Raw genomic sequence first — 26055 nt, 5'->3', positions numbered from 1 at the left:
GGCAGAGGGCGAAACCTTGGGCAAGTTTTCTTACTCCACACACCTAATAATAATCCCTCCAAGAACAATAATAAATTGGTCATATTCAATCTATGACTATTTGTGGGACATTGCTGTGCGCAATTGGCTGCCGCGTTCGCCCACAAATATACAGTCAATTCACTTTACAGTGTGTTCTGTGAAGCGTTTCGGGACGTCCTCCCGACGTGAAAAGCGCTATATCAAATGTAAAGATTCTTATTATTATTAAGCGTCTCAGTCCTTTGGGTGAAACATTAAGCCAAGGACCCTTCTGCCTGTTCAGGTGGATGTTAGAAATCGAAGGTGCTGATCAAAAAAGGGAGTATCTCCTGGTGTCCTGCCCAACAATCCCCAAATTAAAAAAAATTGTCACTCAGTACATGGCTATTTGTGGGACATTGCTGTGCATAAGTCGCTGCCATGTTTCACCCACAAAATACACAGTATATACTTTATAGAAAATCCTGTGAAGCGCTTTGAGACATCTCAACAACGTGATAAGGCACTGTAACAAATACAAGGATTACAATTATTATTTTATTTTCCAGGGCAATATTCCCTTCTCTCTTTAATGCTTCCAGGTCCTTTCTCATTTCTCTGGCAGTTAGATCATGCTCAAATTTCTAATTAATTCAGGCTTCAGTTTGTGACTCACTTGGTTAGTTTTAAAGTTAATCTAGAATTGGGTATCTCTAAATCAGTTACAGCCTTACCTGGCAACCAAGGAACTGGCCTCCTCTCGCCTGTACAAACTATACCATCCAGGAACTTTGATAGATTTTTTTGCTTCCCAAGTACAACACAAGGAATCCTTCCCTACCAAAAGAACATGAAAGTACCTGAAATCATGCTATTTGGAGCAAAATGTAATAGAGCTCCAAAACAGCTCTCAAAAGAGATAAAGGATTTTGAAAGAAAAGTGTCCTTGTCCAGAAATTCCCTTCTAAAAGCTTTTATAATAATAAAAAATACAGGCATTTGATATAGTGCCTTTCATTCAGGTGGTCATCTCATAGAACTTCACAGTGTATAATGATAATAATCATTACATCAGATATAATGTATCTGGGGTCCTGTAGCTCAGTGGTTAGAGCACTCACTTTGCAAGCGAGAGACCTGGATTTGATTCCCAGACAGGGTGAAACCTTGGGCAAGTTTCCTTACTCCACATGCCTAATAATAATCCCTCAAGAAAAAAAATAATAAATTGGTCACTTCATTCCATGACTGTTTGTGGGACTCTGATTTACTGTAAAGTGGATTGACTGTAAATTTTGTGAACAATATACGGCAGCCAGACGTACACAGCAGTGTCCCACAAACAGCCATGGACTGAATGACCAATTTTATTTGGGGGATTGCTTGCCAGGACACAGGAAGAACCTCCCTTCTCATTTCAAATAGTACCACAGGATCTTTAACATCCACCTGAACAGGCAGACAGGACGTTGGTTTAACGTCTCATCTGAAGAACAACTCAGACAATGAACACACCCATTGAAGCTGCATTAAAGTGTCAGTTTAGACTATGTAATTCCAAGTCCCGATACGGGGCTCAAATGCACAACCTTCTGGCTCAGAGGTGAGAATGCTATCACTCACCAGACTGACACGCTTACACTGTAAAATCTAGCAACTGTCTATTTTGTGGGTGAGCAGGGCAGCTAGTTTTCATACCACATTGTTCTATAAACAGCCATGAGGTGAATGAGCAATTTTATTTGGGCGATTGTTGGCCTGGAAACTAAGAGATACTCACTTCTCTTTTCAAATAATGCTTGAGTTTAACATATCATCTCAACAGCACGTCCGGTTAAGAAGCACACCCCCATTAATACATTGGAATGGCAATCTAGACGATATCAATTCAAAGTCTGAACAAGGGGTTTAAACCCACACCCTTCTAACACAGAGGTGAAAAAAACACAGCTACAATATTTTCTTTAATAATATTAAAAGCTTCAACAAAGTTCAGGTCTTTTGGAGAACTTAAACATGGTCTTATTGAAGCAGAGACTGACTAGTTTTGCCCCACTGTCTCCATACACCGAGAGTAAGGCTGCAACAAATAGTCCCTTGGCTGGAGAAACCACCTTCATCCGGCTATCTGCTGAGTGCGTTTCTTGCAGATCACAACCACCAACCCAATTTATAACAATGCTTTAGGGCCATTCTTATATATAAGTCAACTTGAAAGACTAGTGTAAACACAGCATCAGACCTAAAGTTAGAAACTGTTCCGTTTACTTTTGCGATTGAATCGCATCCACTGAAGATAAATGAGCAGTTTATATCACTGTACATAGACTCTGAGTCACAAATATTTTCTTACTGCATCTTGTACAAGCATTAATCACTTGTTTTGATTTATTACCCTGTGCTGCTGTTTATCGACAAATAATGACATTATTCTATTGTTCTTTCTGGCTGATAAAGCCCTAAAATTGCTGCACAAATCAAAGAATCATCCAATTTTACAGTGAAAGAGCCATTTTTTCCTAGGGAATACTGGGCAAATAATAAAGCATAATCCTGATATTTACCACATTTCCACTTCACTGTTGAATCCATAGTCCCCTGGAGGGCATTTCCCTGGCAGGAATTTAAGGTAATTAAGATCAAACTCCAAGTGTGAAGAGGTCCTAGACTTCTTTGCCTCAAAAATTGAAAACATCTACTTGGCTGCATTGTCCTCCCCCCACATGTCCCCTTCCACCCCACCCAGACCATCCACACTGCCTTTCCCCTCCTTACACTCCTTTGCCCGCATTTCTCCCTCCTCCCTCTCAACCACAATCACCCGGATGAAATTCACCACCTGCTATCTTGACCCCCTTCCCCACCCAGCTGCTGGTCACTCAACTCCCCCTTCTTTATCCCCTCCTGGTCGACACGATCAACCAATCTCTCTCCTCAGGCTCTTCTTCCACTCCTCCTGAAAACCGCTGTCATCACATCCCTTCTCAAAAAAAAAACACCCTTGATCCCTCTAATCTCTCACACTACTATCCCATCTCCAACCTGCCCTTCCTTGCTAAAGTCCTGGAATGCATTGTTGCAGGTCAACTTCAGTCACACCTCTCCCTCCTCGAGGCCCTGCAGTCTGGTTATCGCTCTGCCCACAACACAGAGACAGCACTTGTTAAAGTCACAATTGACATTCTCTCTATCTGTGACCAGGGCTCCCTCTGCCTCCTTGTCCTCCTGGATCTCTCTGCCACGTGCGACACAGTCGACCACGCCATCCTCCTCCACCGTCTCTCCTCTCTCATCTACCTTAGCGGGACGGTACTCGCATGATTTGAGTCCTACTTAATCTACCGCCTCCATTTCATCTCAGAAAATGGTTTCTCCTCCTGCCCCCCACCCAGTCACCTGCGGGATATCCCAGGGCTCCATCCTTGGCGCTATTCTTTTCCTTATCTATGTGCTCTGTACCCACATCTCACCAGTTCTGGCCAGGCTCCACTGGCTCCCCATCACCAAACGGATCGACTTCAAGATCCTCACTTTCGTGTTCAAATCCATTCACTCCCTGGCACCTCCCTACCTCTCCGGCCTCCTCACTCCTCAATCCACTACCCGGCACCTCTGCTCGACTTGCACCAATCTCCTGCTCGTCCTTCACAACCTCCGCCCCACCATCGGAGGTCGTGCTTTCAGCAATTATGCTTCAGAACTCTGGAACACTCTCCCTCAATCCCTCTGCCTTGCCCCCTCTCTGCCCTCTTTCAAGTCCTGCCTGAAAACTTTCCTCTTTGACCGTGCTTACGGCCACCACCCCCAGCTCGGAGTCAGGCTCCCCCACTGTTAAGCACTCTAAGACGTTACCCTGAGTGGAGAGTGCTATATATGCAAGCTGTTGTTGTAATTATTGGTCCTGAGGCTGGTGTTACTGAATTAGATTGAAAGAACGATGGAAATGAAAACCTTGAGGCTGTAATGCTGAAAAAACTAACCTGAGTGCTGCAGGCACCACTATTTTTCTGTGCTTTCCTCAATGCATTTCCTCACAGTGAATGTACTGAAATGTACCACATCAAAGTATACTTACTGTAACAAATCTTACTTAAAATGTCACTTTCTCTTTGAAGAATTGCTGTAACCAGGTTTGTTGGCTGACAGGCTTAATTTTGCAGAGCTCAGATGTTAGGTTAGGCAAATTTATGGTTGGTTGTAGAATCAATGGTCACCTCAAATATGATATGGCCTTTTTACTGCTGCACACAGGAACCTACAAGGCAGAAGGCCATGCCCTAGTCTTGCAAAGAATGCACGATTGATCTCCACAGCCAAAGACTGCCTCATACTGAGCTGACATTTTATCCGCTGCAATGAGACATTGACCAAGATGGATGAGATGTTAAACCAAGGCCCTATCTGCCTGTTCAGGTAGATATTAATGAGAAGGAAATTTCTCCCAGTGTCCTGGCCAAAGTTCCCCCATATAAAATTGTCTATTCACTTCATGACTGTTTGTGGGACATTGCTGTGTGCAAAATTGGCTGCTTGCATTCACCCACAAAACAAAAATCCACTTTACAGTATATCCTGTGAAGTGCTTTGGGACGTACTCCTGATGTGAATGGTGCTATTCAACTATAAGTATTATTATTATTTATTATTTAAAGTTCCATATGGATATATTTTGAAAACACTTTGATCGGAAATAGTTTTTTTTGCTTGTTTTTCTTTCTGTGTTTTGGTGACATGACAAGAAAAAAAACATTATTTCCGTGACTTTCAACAAATCAAATGCTTGTTAGAAATAACAACAACAAATTGCCTGTTAGCTTGACCATGTGGAAACGCATCTATAATGTGGCAAAATAAATTGATCAAATGTGATAGTAAAGAAATTATTCGATTAGACCTGAAAAAAAATCAGAAGAAAATGAATTGTATCACTTTATAATGACGTTTCTCTTAAAATGAATGCACATCATGAATTTACTATACATTTACTGTAGTGTGAATTAGTAGATTTAAGCACTGGAACCTAGGGTCAATATTAAATGTATAAAACTAATCATCTCCATTCAATATGTTTAACTACCTATACAAATAATATTCATGTTAATATAAATATGGGATATGATTCGGCTGTTTAAACACTTTTCCTTTATTTCCAGTAAGTGAACCAATCAAAGTTTATAACATAATTAAATATCTTGTTTCAGTAGAAAATTGAACAAATTCATGATCTATAGTGTAGATTCTACACAAACACTTTTGTTAAACACGATGATTATAATACTTGGACAGATCTTAATGAAGCTTATGTTTAAATATGATATAGAGCTGACTATTGTTCTTAGTCTTTTCCTGGTTCTGCACATTCATATTTCTCGCACAACACACCTTCAACAACCTTGATCTGAGCTACGGAGATATGATTTTATTTCAGATTGTTGCAGGTGGTTAACTCTCAAAGTAAATCATCAACATTCGCAAGCACTTAGATGTTGAAATTATGCACAGGGAGCTCAGTCTCTTCCCTCTCCACAACCTTGCGGAAACAGATGACATTTTCCTGGTTCTATTTCCCATTGAAATGTGTGCATACAATAGATGCTCCAACCTCAGCTGCTTTACTCCAAAATGCCCCCATTGCTGTCCTTAACCCTTCATCACTCCCACTCGGTCCTCCTCTCCCATCGTCCTGCTCGCCTCCTATCTCCATTAACCATCCCACAGCCTCTCTCTGCTCCAGCCTGGGAATCCTCCTTCAGGCTCACCATGGCAATTGCTGTTGGCTGTCCAGCAGCAGCCACACTGACTGCCCTATTGCCCACTATTACCACAAGACCTACCAGCCCCAGACCCCAGGGGCAAATCTCTCCTCACACACACACTCACACCCTTCTTGTCAATTGTCCCCGTCCCCACTCTCATCTCGCACACATCCCGCACATAATTATTATCTTGCTGTGTTCATTGAAGTAGCTTTAGAGCTCCATTCTGAAAATGGTTTCAGATTAGCCATCAGATTTTGGACCATCCAGAGACTAAATTTCGCTTGGCTGTCGAGTTCACACAATCCAAAATACACAGTAACACCAGATTAGAGCGGATCGTGTGAAGTGCTTTGAGACATCCTCCTTACGTAAAAGGCAAAATATGAAATGCAAGCAATGCTATAAAATACTTGAAAAAAGGAATATAGAAGCCCTCATGTTTTGGTGCAATGGTTAAATAGAGAGACACGAGAGGTGAGGAGTAACAGCGAGAGCAGTGGGGAGTGGGAGGTGAGGAGTCACCAAGAATAGACTGACGGCGAACCAGGAAGTAAAACATTCACCATAAATAATGGGATTGTATAAAATTAAGCATTTAAAAACAATGTAGTTGAAAAATGACTTCACATTCCTGAAGTGACACGGAAAGCTGAAGGCTTGAAGTGCACATTCCAGTCCAAACCTGGGAACTCTTCAAAGAGCTGTCACCTTTGAAAATAGCACATTAAAGGCTGGAGAATGTGCAGAAGACACATTGTATACTCTTATTAATGTGACAAGCCAATGAATCAATATTTGTGAATTCCATGGGATTGGAAGCAGGAACCAGAATGGGATATTGGATTATTCCAGCTAAATTTAACATCTACTGTTATGTTTGAATAATAGCTGTTGACAGAGAGCAACTTTACTCGATTAATGCTTTATAATACATCTTACGTAGTCAAATAAATATACAGCAAGGGGACTTGCACACAGCCTCTGAAGAAAGAAGGCAAAGAGGACAGTTTAGATTTAATTACGTTATATGGAGAGTGGTGAATGAGTAGAATGAAATATCCAGGAAGTGCTGGAGGCAGATTGTATCAGTAAATTTAACAGAAAAATAGATATCTTTAATAAATAATAATAATAATTCTTGCATTTGATATAACGTTTTTTCACGTATTCTCGACGTCTCAAAGCGCTTCACAGAATAGACTGTAAAGTGAATTGATCGTATATTTGTGGGCGAAACGCGGCAGCCAATTGCGCACAGCAGTGTCCCACAAACAGTTGTGGATTGAAAATGACCAATTTATTATTGTTTTGGAGGGATTATTATTAGGTGTGTGGAATAAGGAAACTTGCTCAAGGTTTCGCCCTGACCTGCCTGGAATTGAACCCAGGTGTCTCGCTTGCAAAGCGAGTTTTCTAACCACTGAGCTACAGGACTCCACAGTCTAGAGTAAACATATCTAAAGTGCAACCCCATAATAACATGGTTCTTTATAGTGCGAATTTTGTTCTAACATGGTTATAATAATAATTGTTAAATTTGGTATTGCACCTTTCACTTCGGGAGAACATCTCAAAGTACTTCACAAGATTTACTGTTAAGTGATGTGACGGTATTTTGGGGGATGAACACAAAGCCAATTTGCACACAGGAAATCGAGCACAGTGCAGTGTTATTGTAGTGTAGACTTCATTCCCTGAACATGTGCACAATCTTCCCACATGCAGGTTGCCTTGCGCCTAAATGGCTGGCTTCTGGGTGATTGGGTCACCATCTATGCCACTTCCTGCTTTCTTGCACTTGTGCAGAATAGGAAATGACATCGATGATGACCCAGGGGTAAGCCATTTTAACTCCACACTAAAACATTACCATTTTCCTTTCGTACCAAGAATCGGTTTATTTACATTTGGAATTTTTTAGAGGTCTTTTCTAGTCCAGTAGATTCTAATTCTTGTATCCTAATTGTACATTATTTTGTACTTTACCAGATCCAGACCACAGCTACATCCTGCAGTTCCAGCATATTCTGCAGGTAGGTGACCCCTTGCAAATCACAACTGACAAACTTGCACATAAATCGCTTTGGAAGCAACATATCAAAAGTGGTCTAAACGATGGAGCTTGATTCTGTATGCTCCTCCTGCTGGGGTGTTGATAGAATTGCAGTATTGAGAAGTTAGTGGGAGAAATTTCAGAACTTAAACTGATAAAAGTGTCACTCTGGAGTATGTACTACTCTGCCTTGAAAATTCTGTAAATTAGCAATTCTGAGAAACTTCCCAGGATCTGCAACAATCCTGCACATTCTCACTGAAAAGAAGAGGAATCAGCAAACTAGCAGGGCTACGGTCACACCTGTATTTGCGTTCTCTTTATTTATTTAATAAAATGCTGTTATGCTTGATACCATCTGCAAGTTCTTTGTTCATAATCCCTTTTAGACTTCCATATTATTTTCTTTGTCTTGTTTTGCATGACTTCTAGGCATCTGAATGTTACTGATATGGAAACACAGCCCAGCATTGTGATAGAAATTTGTCAGTAAAGTGACAAAGATGTCAAGTTTGGGGAAACTGGGGGAGCAACTGTTTCCCCCAATGCTAATAAGATGGTTGCAATGAACCAGCAATGAGCTTTGTTCGATATTTCCCTTATGTGTAAGCAGCAGTTTCCCATTTAAAATGCTTTCTTTTTATCAATTTATTGCCAAGTTAATTGCAAACCATGAAACACTATTCTCGTGATTCCATTTTTTTTAATGTTGTCTGCGTAGAAGGATTTGACTTTGATAAAATTCACACACATTTCCAGTTGGAAAGGGATTGTTGCTGTTTAATGAGTATCTAACTGGTCTATCTCAGCAATATATCAGATTTCTGAAAAGATCATTGGGCTGGAATGAAGCCCAGGCAAATGTCTATGCAATTTGTGGTACAGTATAGGTAAAAAGTCCAAAGCTTATAGACATTCTTTTGGAGTTATTTTAAAGCCCATAAAGCATGCAATTTGAAATATAGGATTTCCTGTAATAACATACAGAGGCTGCAAGAATAATAATAATAATCCTTGCATTTAATATAGTGCTTTTCATGTCTTCTAGACATCTCAAAGCACTTCACAGAATAAACTGTAAAGTGAATTGACTGTATATTTGTGGGTGGAATTAAAGTAAGTATTTATTTCTGTTCCAAATGTCATGATTCATTTCCCTTAGAAATTCTTTAAAAAATACTGGTCACTCAATCCACAGTTTGTGAGACACTGCTGTGTGCAATTGGCTGCCACGTTTCACCCACAAAATATACAGTCAATTCACTTTACAGTATATTATGTGAAGCGCTTTGAGACATCTCAGAGACTTGATAAGGTGCTATATCAAATGCAAGGATTATAATATTAGTATTATAGTACAAGCCCATGGAGATCCCACTTACCTTTCCTTGCATTCACCAGAAGGATATTTACTATTGGACATGATAATAATCTATTGACATCAAAAAGGTGAAGGGCAGAAAGGTACCATCACTTCTTAATGCAGAACCTCTAACACCATTACTCAGTCACTTGAACCACATGAGGTGCGAACCCAGATTTCCCAGGCAGGGTGAAACCTTCAGACACATTTCCTTACTCCACACTACTCTGTTGATCTAGCAGTAAGTAGAAACCCAGTTGTTAGTCAATTGGCAGATTGCTATCCGATACTAATAATCCAGCCAAAAAAAACGCGACAGCCAATTGTGAACAGCAGTGTCTCACAAATAGTCGCTATAGATACTCTATCCTCCATTATAAATCCTGAAAAGAGAGAGTGCACAGGATTACAAAACATTTTGCCCTCATTTTTCTCCCAGCCGCTAGACAAAGAAATGTAATTCTGATTTTGTTTAGTGAAATGAGATCAGATATTTAATACTTATATATTATTTTAAGTTTGCTACTTATTCCACTTGCTTTTCAACAAGTTTTATTTTGATTGACAAATCTATTGTTCTATTTGATCCAAAAACACACACAAAGTAGTATTTTTCAAAGATCTATGTATCCATGCTTTAAGAAGGTGACTATGCTATGTAGGTAGCCTTGGAGAGTGCTGTGGTGCTGCACTATCACAAAGGAGATAATTCTCCAGTCATCAGTAAATTTAAAGTCCATGGCAGATGAGAGTGTGGTATTCTCCGCTGGCCCATAAATTTACAGAGCTCAGCGGTCTGAGTTTATAATGGATTTCCCAAGGTCTGTAAATTTCCTGACTACCAGAGAATCACCCCTAAGGTGCCTGAGTGGGACAATAAGGATTTCATGTTTTTTTCTAGCGTGTATGTCTCTATCCGCAATAATAAATCTTCAACACCTCGAGGCTGTCTCCAGTTTAAGGTGTTGCACTGCCGAGGTATGTCAGCACATTATTAAAATATTGCGCAATTATTTAAAGCTATATGACTGTGCATTAAAGTGGTTTACACTCCAATGACTACAATTTTTCACTGTCCTTTCTCATTCATTTTAGAAGTGTCGAACCACAACAAATTTAACCCCCAAAGGAATTTTATAATCTCTTAGGATTTAAAATACATTTTTGAATATTTTCACAAAAATCTTTCTCAAACATACTAAGCTTGGTTACAGATAAACCTGCTATTTTTCAAAAGATAGGAGGTAGAAATCTGTTGTTATGTTAATGTGAATATTAGACTTCATTGTGTTTTCTTTAAATAATAGACCCCTAAAACAAATAAAAGCAACTGTCACATAATTTCAAGGCTCACATTATACTGTGAAAATGTTAATATTTTGGTGCGAAGGTTAATTTGGTAAAATAGGTTGAATATTCTTCTCTGTCCAGGCTGGGTGAGAGCAAATAAGCAGATAGTAGGGTCATGCACTGCACAGAGGATCATAACATAACCCAAGTGAAGGCTTTCTGCAGAGTTGCTGGTTCACTGGCGAGTCCTTTAACACCACAAACCGCAGCACCGCAGAGGGAAATAATAATCCTTACATTTAATTTGAATGATACAGATGGAAGGAGTGGGGGATAAAAACTTGGCTGTTTTACTTACAAAAAGTGGAGTCCTGTAGTGTATTGATTAGAGCACTGGCTTCGCAAGCTAAAGGACCTGGGCTCGATATAAATGACCCAGACTTGGGTATAGGGAGTACAATTTCCAAGTTTGCAGATGATACTAAGCTAGGAAATGTAGTAAACAGTGAGGAGAATAGTAGCAGACTGCAAGGGGAGATAGACAGACTTGTAAAATGGGCAGACACGTGGCAGATGAAGTTTAATGTGGAGAAATGCAAAATGATGCATTTTGGAACGAAAAATAAGGAGAAGCAATATAAGCTGATGGTAAATCTTAAAGGGGGTGAAGGAACAGAGAGACCTATGGATTCATATAAGTAAATCTTTGAAGGTGGCAGGACAGGTAGATAAAGCTGTTAAAAAAGCATATGGGATACTAGGCTTCATAAATAGGGGCATAGAATACAAAAGTCAGAAAGTTATGATGAACCTTTATAAAACACTGGTTAGGCCTCAGCGAGACTACTGTGTTCATTCTGGGCATCACACTTTAGGAAGGATGTCAAGGCATTGGAGAGGATGCAAAGGATATTTACCAGGACGGTACCAGGAATGAGGGACTTCAGTTATCAGGAGAGGCTGGAAAATAGGATTATTCTCCTTGGAGCAGAAATGGTTAAGAGGAGACTTAATAGAAGTTTTCAAAATTATGAGGGGATTCGATAGGGTGAACAAGGAGAAACTATTTCCACTGGTGCATGGGTCTGTAACCCGAGGACACCAATTTAAAACAGTTGTTAAAAGAAACAGAGGGGAGGTGAAGAGAAATGTTTTCATACACCAAGTTTTTCATATCTGGAATGCATTGCCTGAAAGGAAGCCAATAATCGATAACAACTTTTAAGAGACAAGTAGATACTTATTTGGGGAGGACAAGTTTGCAGGGCTATGAAGAGAGAGCGGGGGAATGGGATTGATTTGGAAGCTCTTTTCAAAGAACTGGCACGGATACGATTAACCGTATGGCCTCCTTCTGTTCTGGATAATTCCATAATTGTAATGATTCCCGGGCAGGGCAAAGCAATAGGCAAAAGAGTAGTGTGGAGTAAGTTTCCTTACTTCACATGCCTCTGTTTACCTAGCAGTAATTAGAAACCCTGTTGTTAGTCGATTGGAGGGGGATAATAATCTCTTTTAAAAAATACTTGGGCACTCAATCCATGACTGTTCGTGTGCAATTGGCTGCCACAAAGTATCGAAGATATGATAAGGTACTATATCAAATGCAAGGATTATTATTAAAAAAAGGCTTCAGTTCTGTATCCGTTATTGCTACACACACGGTGGTACTTGTGTGGTACAAGTAAGCATTACAGATGACACTTCTAATCCAATGAACTCATCAATTCGATTATACAGGTTCACTTATGCCTGTCTCTCTATGTTACTTAAACCTTCACCTTTAGTCCATTTTCATTAAGAATATAAGAAATCGTGAAATGAGAAAGTGCTATTTTGATACAATACAATTTACATTTTTATAGTGGCTTTGGGAGGATATGGAAAAAGCTTACACACTCTGGCTGGGGTGATGAGAGCTGAAGAGGGGTGGGGATAGGAAAGATGACCAAAAGCATGGAAAAATCATTCGTAGAGATGAAGTGATGGTGGTTAAGTATGACTTGAACCACACAAATACGATCCAAATGAGATGGAGAGGAGAGGTAGTGTAGGATGGCATGATTGATTGTGTTGAACACAGTGGAGAAATCCAGGAGGACAAAGAGGAAGAGGATTTTATTTGTGACTTTGACAACTGCTAACTCCGTGCTGTGGGCAGGGCAGAAACTGGATTTGAGGGGCTTGTGGAGGGTCAGTTGAGACCAAAATTGATTTGCAACAACGGATTCCAGAACTTTAGCAAGGAAAGGGGCAAGTTAGAAATGGGATGGTAGTTTGTAAGGTTAGAGGGATCAAGGATGAGTTTTTTGAGTAGGGGAGTGGGAGTAGAGTCCTGTAGCTCAGTAGTTAGAGCACTCGTTTTGCAAACAAGAGACCTGGGTTTGATTCCCAGCAGGGTAAAACCTTGGGCAAGTTTCCTTACTCCACACGCCTGATAAGAATCCCTCAACAAAAAACAATAACAATTTGGTCACTCAATCCACGACTGTTTGTGGGACAATGCTGTGTGCAATTGGCTGCCACGTTTTGCCCACAAATATACAGTCAATTCACTTTACAGTCTATTCTGTGAAGTGCTTTGAGACATCTAGAAGACGTGAAAAGCGCTATATCAAATGCAACAATTATTATTATTATTATGACAGCGGTTTTGAAGGGGAGTGAAATGGAGCCTGAGGAGAGGAACCAGTTGACTGTGTTCTGCCAGCAAGGACCAGAGGAGTCAGAGTTGAGTGACCAGCAGCTGGGTGGGGAGGGAGTCGAGGTAGCAGGTGGTGGGCTTCATATGGGTGATGATGGTTGAGAAGGAGAAAGGAGAGATGGGGGCAAAATAATAATTTTTGCATTTGATATAGCACTTTTCACATCTTCTAGGTGTCTTTAAAGCGCTTCACAGAATATACTGTAAATTGAATTGACTGTATATTTGTGGGCGAAAATGTGGCAGCCAATTGCGCACAGCAGTGTCCCAAAAGAATATAAGGTGGGGGCAGTGGTAGAAGCTATAGCGGAAAGAGAGAGTGATGTAGAAGGAAAGGGTGGGGGAGATGCTAAAGGACATGTCGGAGGAAGAGAAGGCAGCCAGGTGGATGCTTTCTATCTGTGAGATGAAAAAGTCCAGGACTTCTTCGCACTTGGCGTTAGATGTGAGGATGTGAGGGGCTTGCGGTGGAGGTGATGAACGGTGGATTACAGCACTCGGGGTTATTTTGGGCCTAACATGTCAGGAGGTTTAACAGTGTTGCCAGTTAGTACTGTATGTGTGCACACATATACTTAAATAATAATAGACACATGAGGTTTCTATGAATCAATAATTACAGTAAATACAAACAACAGTTTAGATATAATCTGCTGTCTTTTCTGGATGATTGGACCATCTGCCTACCAGGAGCATCACAGAAATTTAAATTGTACCAGTCATATAATGATAATATAGAAATAATCCTTGCATTTGATATCTTGCATTTGCACCTTATCACATCATTGAGACATCTCAAAACGCTGCACAGAATCTACTATGAAGTGGTTTGACTATATATTTTGAGGGTGATACACGGTAGGGCACAGCAGTGTCTCACAAACAATCATGAATTGAGTTACCAAATTATTATTATTTGTTATAATTCTATTCCCAAAATATCACCTGTGGCACAAACGATCTTTAGATTCACTATCTCTTGGCCTGGTGTAGGCAGTGGAAAACATACTATTTCCACTTACAAACTATGCATTTGCACCCAGATTCTCAGACCTTGGCTATATTATATTGATGTATTAACAACAACTTCACCAACAAATAACTTGCATTTATACAGCACCCCTCACACAGGATGGTGTCCCATAGCGCTTATCAGTCTTTGCAGCACTTTGCAGTGAGTCTTTATTCTTCTCCATTCTGAAACTTGTGGTACGTCTCTACTTATTGCATATAATGGAATAAATGAAAAAAAAGCATTCAAATACTGGGTACAGACAGTATAATAAATTGATAGACTAAGAGATTTGATTTCATTGTAACATTGCCAACTTGAATATATACATTCTTGGTGTGGAGTCTGTTTCATGCACTATTTTTAAGCATTGTCATTTCGACAAGGAGTAATCCAACACTACTGTTCAAAAGATGTATTTTATCAGATTCTTTAAAACAATCCATGTATTCCAAATATGATTTCCATTCTTTTATATAATATGTGGTGCTTTGATTTTCCTGAATACATTATTTAGTTTCCAGTATAATTATCCGATTATATAAGTCTCTACATCATGAGGACATTCAATTGTTAATGGATTCATTCTGATATGGATTATCATCTGAAATGACACTTCACCATTGCTTCAGTACATGGTTTCACTAAATTGGATGAAGTTCACATTTATTGAAACAAAATTATGACATGTATATAATTATAAGGGAAAATGCATTTGTGGAAATGGTATGTTTCACCAAATGACTTGTGACGAAAATTTGAATAATGGATGCAAATTGTTAGTTCCGTTAAACTTTCAGTGACTTTCCAAATGTCAAAAATACATAATACGCAACTAAAGTTTGAAATAATGAAATGCTGCCCTCCACCCCCAGAGCAGTACATGAAAGAATGTAGGACCCTTCCTCTTTAAACTATTGTTAGACATTACACACACACTTTTTTTAAATCAAACTTTAAAATTGTACTTCCTAATTTTTAAAAAATAAAAATTTAATTCAGCTGCAGTACATTCTGTAATTCAGTGCTCCAAGACGCTGCCCAGCTTGAACGGCTCTATATAAATGTTGTTGTCGTGTTGTTGCATTTGGATTGTATCTATTTGTTGAGCGCTTTGAGACATCTCAACGTGATAAACCATTATATCAAATGCAAGGATTATTATAGATAGAGCAGCTCCTCTCCTAATGAATATGATAGCAGATTCTACTGAGTTTTCATTGTTGCTCCTGCAGTTTGCCTTTGCTTTGTTTCTTCTTTACAATAAATCAGCATTCCCAATATTCACGTAATGTCCTTTTTAACACAAGTTGTCCCACATAGTTGTGTTGCCACGCTGGTCAGCAGATGTTTTGAGTTCCTTGTAAATAGGGAAACTGCTCCAAACTCATCAAAGTCAAATAGATCCAATAATAGGGTGAAATTTGTGACACTTTATATTGCATTTCTCTCAAGAAACATGTTATGAAATGCTTCAAATTTCATCCCAATATGTATTAACTTAATTTACCTCCAAAGTTTCATTTTACATTTTAAATTTATTTCATTCTAATTTCTTTGCCCGGTGTTATACTGTAAGCAATGTCTCAAGTCACCCACAAGTAAATTATGGATTGATTTTAGATACCGTTTAATAGAAAGAATAACAGAAAGATGGAAAATCTATGCTTACAATAAAATTTATATATATTAGAAAAATACAATGGAATAAATAACAGTCTTATCTTTCCAGTTATAAAACAAGTCTGGTCACCTAGAGAAGGTTTCTTGTCCTTCTTGACCATACTTCATACAGTGGAATTTCACTGTGTGGTTATAACAGCAAAAAGTAGTAAGATTGTATCTTTATAGCATCTTATCAACTTGAAAGGTGTGAAAGTCGGTTATTGTCTAGTGTAGTGACCGTATTTGTAAACAAACGTTGAAACAATTTGTGCAAATAAAGTTCTGCAAACAGCTATTGAAGTGGATGATCAATCTAACTGGAGGATTATTGGCCAGGACATAAGGAGAAATTGTTTCTCTTTAGAAATAATATGATGGGATTTTTAACATGGCAGGGAAAGAGGACCTTGGCTTAAGGTGGGACCTGCAATGAATATCAGCCTAGAAAGCTGATAAATAAGGTGTCTCTCTGTCAAACATTTCAATCCTTATTTGATTAATTATTTTACTTTGAATTTAGTCTTGTGGAATTATCTGAGCAATGAAAATCCTGAAGAAGAATATTTGATGACATGAATAATCTTGTTTATAGTTCAGCAATAGGACCCGAGAACTGGTTCCAGCCTTTCAGCAACTCAGAAATATTTGATGCTATATTTTATATACTCGAGTGTCTTTCTTCAATTATACAATGAGGTGTATAACGTGTACAAGATGTTCTGAGCTGTCAGCATTTTATCATGAGTGCCCAAGCCTCCAGGGAAAGTGCCTTGTTCGTGGAACAATACTATGCTGCTTAAATTGGAGAATGTCAGGATTAACAACTGCAAGCCATTCTTATAATTTACTCTTAACAAATCATTTTAATTTTATATTTGCTTATATGGCCCAATTTGTTTCAATTTCCAGAGCCAACTGCAAGAAACAACCATCGGTGGACATCCAAAACATTTGTAAGTATTATTCGTTTCACACTTTGAAAGTAATACTGTATCTGGATTCCTGTATTATTGCAATATCCTGTAGTCAGCCTACTCTTAACTTTATATGCAATATATCAAAGTGTAAGTGGTAAGGATTGTATGCTTCCAAACATATATATGAACAGGAGCTTTTGAAGAGCAGTTTCACTGATTTCCTCCTCCCCCCCACAAACCAATTTTATTTGATCACATTCTATTCAACTGTATGCACTGATTCCTGGTAAATGTAAAACAAGGGGCGTTATGTGGATTCAAGCTTATATTGAACTACATCTTCACTTCTATTATGCCACAGTTAACACATTTTGATTCTTTTCGCTCCTAAAGCAAGAACACAATTTATTACATATTTTTCTCAGGTAGAGAACATTCTTTTAAGTCTGAAAAATCTTCTACTTATTTGAGAAGAGAAGGTACATTGAAAACTTCAAATCTATGTGAAGGTGGATGGTGGAACAAAAAAACTAGACTGGTCCCCAGAACACAGATAGGTCCTGTGTAGTTGATGATTTGAATTGCTGGGAGCATCTGTTTAAATCATCTCAGAATTTAATTGGCCATTATTAGGAAGAGAGTTACATGTATAATAATAATCATCGCATGTGATACAGTGCCTAATCATGTCATTGAGACATCTCAAAGTGCTTCACAGGATTTTATTGTAAAGTGTAGTGACTGGATATTTTTAGGCAATTTGCACACATCAATGTCCCACACACAGCTAGGAAGTGAATTATCGTTGTTGTCTGGGGCATTATTGGCCTAGGAGATAGATTTGGAGTTTGAAACAGCAATTTCAGGACAGATGCTAGGAAGTTTTTCTTTACCCAGGGGTAATTAACAACTGGAACAGGTTGCCACGAAAGATGGTTGAGGCCAGTAAATGGGATTTATTTCAAAACTAGCTCGGTGCTGTAATGGGAAGAATGCAAGGTGGGTATTCTGGAAGAATGGGATTCGACAGGCCAAAGGCATTCTTCATCCAAACTTATCTTGTGATCTTGTGACACCTGGAGAAACTGTTCTTTTTTAGAATAGTGCTATGGGATCTTTAACATTTACTTGATATTTCAGGTTATTCAATCAAAGTGTGCATCATCAATTACTGTTTCAATTTAACTATTCAATGTTCGATCTGCAATACATAATTCTTAATCAATTGCAATTTTCTCAAAAATCCAATATTGGATGTCAAAATTATCACATCATTCGACATTCTGCTCATACCAATGTCCCAGGTGATTAATGGCTACAGATAACTTACTTCCCCTCCACACCTCCACTCCAACTTTGTTAATATGATACCCAGATTCCTGGTAAATGTAGAAGGAAGAAGTTATGTGGATTCAAGTTTATATTGAACTACATCTTTATTTCAATTATGCCAAAATTAACACATAGCTCCTTTGACTCTTCTCTCTCCTAAAGCAAGAATACAATAAATTACACATTTTTTATCATGAATAGAACCACCTTCGAATCTGCTGCCCCTTGGATCACTGCATTCCAAAGCTGGTGCATGGAATTAACCCAAATTATAAAGTAGAACTGATCTATAATAAAAAATTACATAAATCATGGCAACATAAAGGCAATTGTTGCTACAGTATCATGGCACAATGTTTGGCATGGCTCTTCTGTCCCTTTTTGTCTCATTCCTTCAATTTACTTTTGTCAAACCCTTTTATATACAGTACATGTGTGAAGACAGCATCCTTTTAAAATTCTGACAGCAGTAGAACACATTTAGAAATTCACCAGTGCACATCATTGCCCCGGACTTGACAAAGCTGTCCATAATAGCACTGCCTAACAGGTACTTGAGCAGAAAAGTGCTTTCAGTTTTCTATGACTATGCATCAAATAAATATTGATCTCAAACCTGAAATCAATCAAACTCCAGGAAAGATATCCACGTAGAAGGTGTCTAGTTTTCATTGCATCTGGCTTCCAGTTTGTTGAGAGTAAATATCTGCCAGAGGCTGTAACTTTCCTTCAAATAGTTTCATTAGAACAGCAGCACATCATTGTCAAATGGACACTTCCTTTTATATGCAACATTTACCAACAGAATTGAGAAAATGTTTGCAATCCATAAATCCTGGTGAAACATTATAAAATAATTTTGTTTTATTCTGTTGTTTCTAAAATGTATCTGTGCTCCTACGATCATCCAAATAAGGTCAATTTGTGAATGAAAATGGAATAATGTGCAGCCTGCACTCTGAAAGGTCTATTAGACAAGGTCATGTCAACACAAGTTATTATCACGATATGCTACTAGGTGCAGTACTGTCAGGTAATTAAATCACGTAACCTCATTCTGAAAATCTCATATTGACTGAGTGGTTCTGTGACAAGTCATGATTATTGCATCCATAAATCAGCCAATGTTTTTGTTCCTCAGTTGTTTAAGATCAGAAAAAGGTGTTAAAAGGTGATTTGTGCTCGAAATTCTACTGAGTTCCTTTCTTAGTGATTCAGTGCTACTAAAACTGTACATATTAGATGTGAGATACATAAAAAAGAAGTGATTCACATTGGAGCCCAGCTGCTAAGACTACCTTCTGACAGTAGTCTCAACAGGACATCCATTCACTCCATTGCAAAATAAATTCAGACATTGCAAATCATTTCAGCCTGTGCACAGAAATAGTGCTTTGAATGTCTTGGGTGCTCTTTTTAATGTATTTAAAGAGCTGGTTGTATGACTGCATCTTCAGTAACAACACTAAAAGCGAACTTTGTTGCGCTTGTGCAGAACTCTTTTCAGCTAAGCAAAAGCATTCTTGAGCAATTTCTCAATCTTACTGTCTCCATTTTTAAAAATAATTTCAACAATGTAAGATGGGCATTGGTTTTACCAATTGATAAAAAAGGGTTGAATATTGCTTAGCATTGAATATGGAGACTGTTATATGGGGAGCTACTGCATATGAATTTCGGTGGTATGCAATCTGCTCTCTATTAAGTGTTCGCTTTAGCTGGTTGAACTCTACAAGCACACTAATGCACATTTCAGATCCCCAAGCCTTGTCTCTTGCTATCCTGCACCTAATGCTTTCCAGAATTCAGTGAGCTGGGTAAAGCCCTCCAGGGAGAGAGTACGCATTCCATTCCAGCTAAAGTGAAATTTCCAGGCAATTGTGGAACTCCCAGTCAAGGTTTGGATTGTGATAAGCATGGTGATGCATTTCCACATGTATCAGACACCCGACTGACCAAAGAAGAAAAAGTCCATGTAAGGTAGCAAATACCAACATCTCTGGACCGATGTGCCTGGCAGGAGCATTCAATAGTGTGTCTTAGCAGAATGTTACATTGCAGAAAAGACCCTACAGTTAGTAAAATGGGGAATGTATCACTTGTAGCTGTTTCCTTAAGTGTATGTAACTTCAGACAGTGAAGGAGAATAATTTATAAAATCATGAATCCATTTTTTACAGCTTTGCTTAAAAAATCCTTTTGTTTCTGCAGATAAATTAAATTAATTCATGTCAATAATTATATCAACAGCTGATAAGTAAACATTATTCACTTTAATTTTCAGATTGTTTTATTATTTGTGCATAGGAGCCCTCTATTTTCCAAAAGGATGCTCAAATGTTGTTTGCCTATTCATTGTTTAGCTGTTGGCCACATGCTTGCTAACAGTTCATTGTGGGTGACTTTCAGTGACATTGATGAAGTTCATGTCCAATGGAAAAGTCTCAGCTGTAAACATTGTCAATGTCACTGCGTTGAAAGACAAGTGGGAAATCACCCCATTGTTACTTAGATAAAATGTCAAACCTTACTGCAACTGGAATCTGAATAGTTCAGCCTTAGGATGGGAAGCATGACTGAGTCTGGTATTTGTCACTTTCTTTGGAAAAACTTTTCATGACATGAACCGTGACTAATGCTACCATTACACTACAGATCTGCTGACAACCCACCTTGTGGTGCCTGTGGCAGAACACTTTCAGACACGGTTAATGCTGCTTTCATTGGCCAAAATGCAGCAGTGATGGATATTTGTTTTGTGCATACAAAATACAGTATATCATTACCTGCACAATGCAGTGATTCCACAAGTTTTAAACAAAATTCTGATTGACAATATTAAGAATCTTTCCATTTGATACAGCAACTTTCACATCAAGGGATGTCTCAAAGAGCTTCATAATAATCCCTCAAGAAAACAAAACAATAATAAATTGGTCACTTCAATCCACAACTGTTTGTGGGACACTGCTGTGTACAATTGGCTGCCGCATTTTCTCCCACAAATATACAGTCAATTCACTTGACAATCTACTCTATGAAGCGCTTTGAGATGTCTAGAAGACGTGAAAAGTGCTATATCAAATGCAAGGATTATTATTATTATAAAGTGTAGTGACTGTGGATTTGTTGTTTGACTGCAGCAGCCAATTTGCCCACAGTAATGTCCCACAAACAGCCATGAAGTGAGTAACCAATTTTATTTGGCAAAACTATGAAAAGGGTGGATTAAATTTGTCTGATATTTTGCTATTTGGAGGTCAGTGATCGAGAAAAATAATAGGAATTGTCATAGAATGTATAGTGTTATCAAATCGCATATGAGATAAGATGAGCAAAACCTGGACATTGCAGGGATATTGGAATCTAAAAGTCTAGGTCTGCACTGCGAGTGACAAATTGCAGGTTCACCACCTCAAGGCGCAGCCAGAGACCAGAATTAAAGAAGCACAAATCCTGTGCCAATAATCCTGTTTGAAAGATAAGAATTTGCAATCATTCTTTTTCACCTCACATAAATGGAGACTGAAGAGTTGCTCTGCAACATGTCCTTTATCTTTGCAGAGGAAATTATACTTTGAAGGTGATGAACATCTCTTTGGATGATAAAGTTTATTTTAAGAAGGAAAATTATATCATGCTTTGTTATTGGTTATCAGATGCTTTGTGCAGATATTGTGCATAAATATCATTTAAGGTTTAAATGTGCAAAGGGTAATGCTGTTTGAAATATATTTTGTTGTTAGTGAGAATACTAAAACAACCACAGTTACAATTTAAGTCAATATATAAAGTTACCTTAATTCTGGCATCTCTTGTATTTATCTCCCACAGACATGGGAAAACAAGCTGTTCAAAATTTTTCTTCCAGGGTGGGTTGCTGGAAGGATAAGATCAGATTGACCAGAGGGCCTTCTTCATTCTAACCTCTCGTGTGGTCTTATGATCTTAACTTCTAAAAGAGATGCCACAAAGCGATCAAAAAGCATCCTTCCTGTGGCAATTGCTTCCTTGTTACGACTCACTAAAGTACATCTAAAAATACAGCACCTGATATGATGCACAGGAAGTGTCAAACTATTCAAGTGTAACCTTTAAAGGATTACATCTTATTCTACAGTCAGTATTGCAAGATAGAGCTTGCTTCATGTTGCATAATTTAGATCAAAGCTTTGCAGGACTGCATCACAATTCATACGTGTGGTATTATTGTTTGGTTTTCCTGTAATGTAGCAATTACTGTATGTTTTCCTGCAAGATAGTCTCATTCCAAAAATGTTTTTTACTGTGTATGGCAATTTTATGAAGAAAGTATTAAGTTTATTTGTAATGAACCTTTGGTAAAAATGGGCCTGATTTCTGCAACAATGCTATTATAATTGACTTCATGGCTATTTGTGGGACATTGCTGCGTACAAATTGGCTGCTGCATTTTCCTATAAAATCTTTTCCCGACATAAAAAGGCACTGTATCAAATGAAAGTATTTTTTATTATTATAAAGATAGTGGCCATGTCTTAGACTTATGAAATACTGCATTGTGTTGCCCATATAGTGTTATAGATATGTATTTAAATCATATTCTTTTAGCCAAATACAGACAATAATAAAGACAAATTGAATATAGTAGTTGAAGGTATATTTCAGTATATTTCATTATTCTTTTTTATTGGGGTGGAGGGAGGAGTTAAACTGGGTCTTCTTAAAGCTAAATTGGCTCCAAAGTACTTAGCATTGGAAAGTTTGAAGTAAGGCAGTTCTCTGTGATGGTTCTGGTCATCTGTTTGCTGAACCAGGTGTATCCACAGTTCTCCAAAGCACTGCAGGACTTGGAGGGACAGTCACTGAGTTTGTGTTAAGCCTGCAAATTAATAGGTAGGTTTGGTTCTAACTGAACAGGAAGCTTGCCATACAGTACTCTTATCTGATAATACTCTTAAAGGCAAGCTATGAGGTTTTAGCAGAGTACCAATGCACACTCTGGGTTTCATAAGTCTTCACTTTCACCAAACTGCATTTAATACACTCCAGAATTAGTGAGCAGGGTGCATCCTTACAGGGAGAGAGTGCAGACACAGAGAAAGTTTAAGGTGTGGATGCCATATATGTGGAATTCTCAGTTTAGTTTGGACATTGTTAAGCATGGTGATGGGTTTCTGCATGTTTTGGACAGCCAGCTGACCAGAAAACAAACTGCTTCAAGGGTTTTAATCGCAGATTGCCTAGAAATCTACTTATAAATGACTGATTTTCTTATATGTTGCTAAAATTGTGTTAAAATATCTGTGTTTGTGTGCACATTTGCAGCCAGATGGATGCAACACAAGGATGATGATTGAAGATGAATCTGAATACGAAATCCCTATTGAGGATAGTGATCAGGAACTTAGCTATGATTATGTAGTTTCATCCAGCCTGGACGATCTGCGACATGTGAAAATTTGTCCTGCAAAGCCAATAAACATGCAGTCAGTTTATGCAGGTGAGATTTTATTCATGCACTGATAGTAATATTTGGCTATATCAAAATTCAAGGATAATTATTATTATTATTTTAGGATACTAACTATAAAACATTCTTAAGGTTAAACACAGAGCATGGATCATTGTTTTGCTGAAGTTAAGAGGAATATTTTATGCTTAGGCCCATTATAAAGAAGCAGTAAAACAATTGCTATTTTTGTGATCAATATCAGCAGGACTTGGAGTCCTGTAGCTCAGTGGTTAGAGCACTTACCTCACATGTGAGAGACCTGGGTTCGATTCCCAGCAGGGCAAAACCTTGAGCAAGTTTCCTTACGCCACACACCTGATAATAATCCTTCAAGAAAAAAAACAATAATAATTTGGTCACTCAATCCACGACTGTTTGTGGGATGCTGCTATATGCAATTGGCTGCCACATTTTGCCCACAAATATACAATCAATTCACTTTACAGTATATTCTGTGAAGTGCTTTGGGACGTCTAGAAGAGGTGAAAAGCGCTATATCAAATGCAAGGATTATTATTATTCTTATATTCCGTGAAATGCTTTGAAACGTCTCAAAGACGTGAAAAGTACTATATCATATGCAAGGAGTATTATTTTTATTGATAAGACCTACAAAAAAATTTTCAGACCCAATTTTTTTAAATCAATGTGTGGAAAACAAATTAAGGGATATGGGGATAAGGCAGGGTTAGGTTGTTAGCTGAAGTTAGATTAGAAGATCAGCCATGATTGAATGGCAGGGCAGGCTCGAAGGGCCGAATGGCCTACTCCTGTCCTACATGTTATGTTATGTTAAAACCTGAATTTAAGAATTTTGCAATATTTTGCACAATTATAAATTTTAAAACAATGGTCCTAGGACAAAGACCAGGAGAAATTTCAGCTCTCTGATGTGTGTCTGAGTGTTATTAAATATGAAACATTACTCCTCCTATGTTTCTTTGGGTGAATGCAAGGATTATTTTATATGTTAATGAGCCTTGTCAATCAGAATTAGATCACTACTCTGTGCATGTCTTACTGACAGCAGCCAAATGAGTAATAGGAGTGCTTCACCCAGGCTCAAAATCTAATCATAGGTACGTGTGTGTGGTGGGTAGTGGCGGAGGGTGGGTGGTGGTGGAATCAGCCCAGCCCTGTTTCTGATTGTTAATATAATGTAATTCCTGGAAAGTCCATGTACATGACATTAGCTGAGGACAGAATTTAGCTGTGATGTCCTTTGTGGTTGAATACCCCATAACCACTCATTGACTAGATTCACACGTAAAGAATGATCATATCAATGAGTCACTATAGCGCTGAGAATGCTCATGGGATAAATCCCATACATCTTTAAGAGAGGAAAAAGAAGTTGGGAACACGAGAGGAAAAAAAAGATGGAAAATGTAACATTAGAGCTTTCAGGCTTTGTACAGCTGGAAAGATTTACAGCTCTCGAGAAATATTTTTCTCGTACAGTTGAACCAATACATGAAGATTGAACATTCTTGCCCTCTACTGATCGGCTGCAGCTAATGCTGAGTGTATGTGTATTGGAAGATTCTGAAGTCAGCTCCAAATGAAATTGTTTCTGCTTGTTTCTTTCTTACAGTGAACACAAACTTCTAAACACCCAGATCATTCTTCACATTGCTAAATATTTGTGACGTAACTACTCCAAAACCATTGAAGATTTATTGTATATTTTTAAAAAGCTCAACTATAATTTGAACTCACTGCAAAGATTATGATTTGCTTGTACGACGGTTAGGAAATGATTAACTTCAAGTTACCGTATTTCAATTTTATTGTGCTGTGTTGTGCTCTCAATAGTTTACTACCTCATCTAACAAAGTCCATATGACAACAAGGAAACTAGTTTATAGTCTGTGTTTAACCCACTGTTACATATCAAAAACAATTCACAAGGTATTGATGCTTATAAAGCTAGATATCAGATTACTGTGTAGCTATGCTTGAATACATTTTTCTCAGTTTTGATTGAAAAGCAATTATTTTTATTCACCACTTCAGTTTCTGCTGTAATATTCAGATACATTGCAGAAAGTGATATGAATATGAAATGTGCTCCTTTTTTAAACATAATAAGCATTGTACAGCCTGACTAACACATTTGGAATTGTATTACAGTTGAATAAGGCTTCAGAGTTATTATAAAGGCTCATGAATTGAACAAAGAAACCCCTTGGAATTTTGTTTTCTTTATCATAACAGACAAGAATTGTTTACCATCTTTGCCACCTACACGCGTTCCAATGGATAGACCAGCCCTGTTTCAACAACCTTCAGGGGTTATTAGACAACATTCAATGTTGAATGTTCAACCCAACACATACTGCGGGAACAATAACAATGTAAGCAGCTTCTTTAATTGTATCTGATCATAACTGCCTCCGTCACATTGTCTGCCTCTGTCCGTACCTCACAACCAAAGCAGCCGTTGTCTTGTCCTTAACGGAACTT

The 26055-nt window shown here is 38.2% G+C and overlaps 1 protein-coding gene across 1 annotated transcript in view; it reads left to right on the top strand.

The window, feature by feature from the left end:
* The window catches only part of LOC103175790, a 41287-nt gene that overhangs the window by 10366 nt on the left and 4866 nt on the right, over positions 1-26055 (top strand). The window contains exons 3-6 of the mRNA XM_042341416.1: positions 7749-7792; positions 16756-16799; positions 23403-23577; positions 25807-25946. Coding sequence (XP_042197350.1) covers positions 7749-7792; positions 16756-16799; positions 23403-23577; positions 25807-25946 — 403 coding nt within the window. The remainder of the gene's footprint in view (positions 1-7748; positions 7793-16755; positions 16800-23402; positions 23578-25806; positions 25947-26055) is intronic.

Source organism: Callorhinchus milii, unplaced genomic scaffold, assembly GCF_018977255.1.
Source record: "Callorhinchus milii isolate IMCB2004 unplaced genomic scaffold, IMCB_Cmil_1.0 Scaffold1, whole genome shotgun sequence".
In the NCBI taxonomy this organism is placed as follows: domain Eukaryota; kingdom Metazoa; phylum Chordata; class Chondrichthyes; order Chimaeriformes; family Callorhinchidae; genus Callorhinchus; species Callorhinchus milii.
The sequence above is the reverse complement of the archived record's forward strand: the minus strand, read 5'-3'. Positions and strand labels throughout refer to the sequence as shown.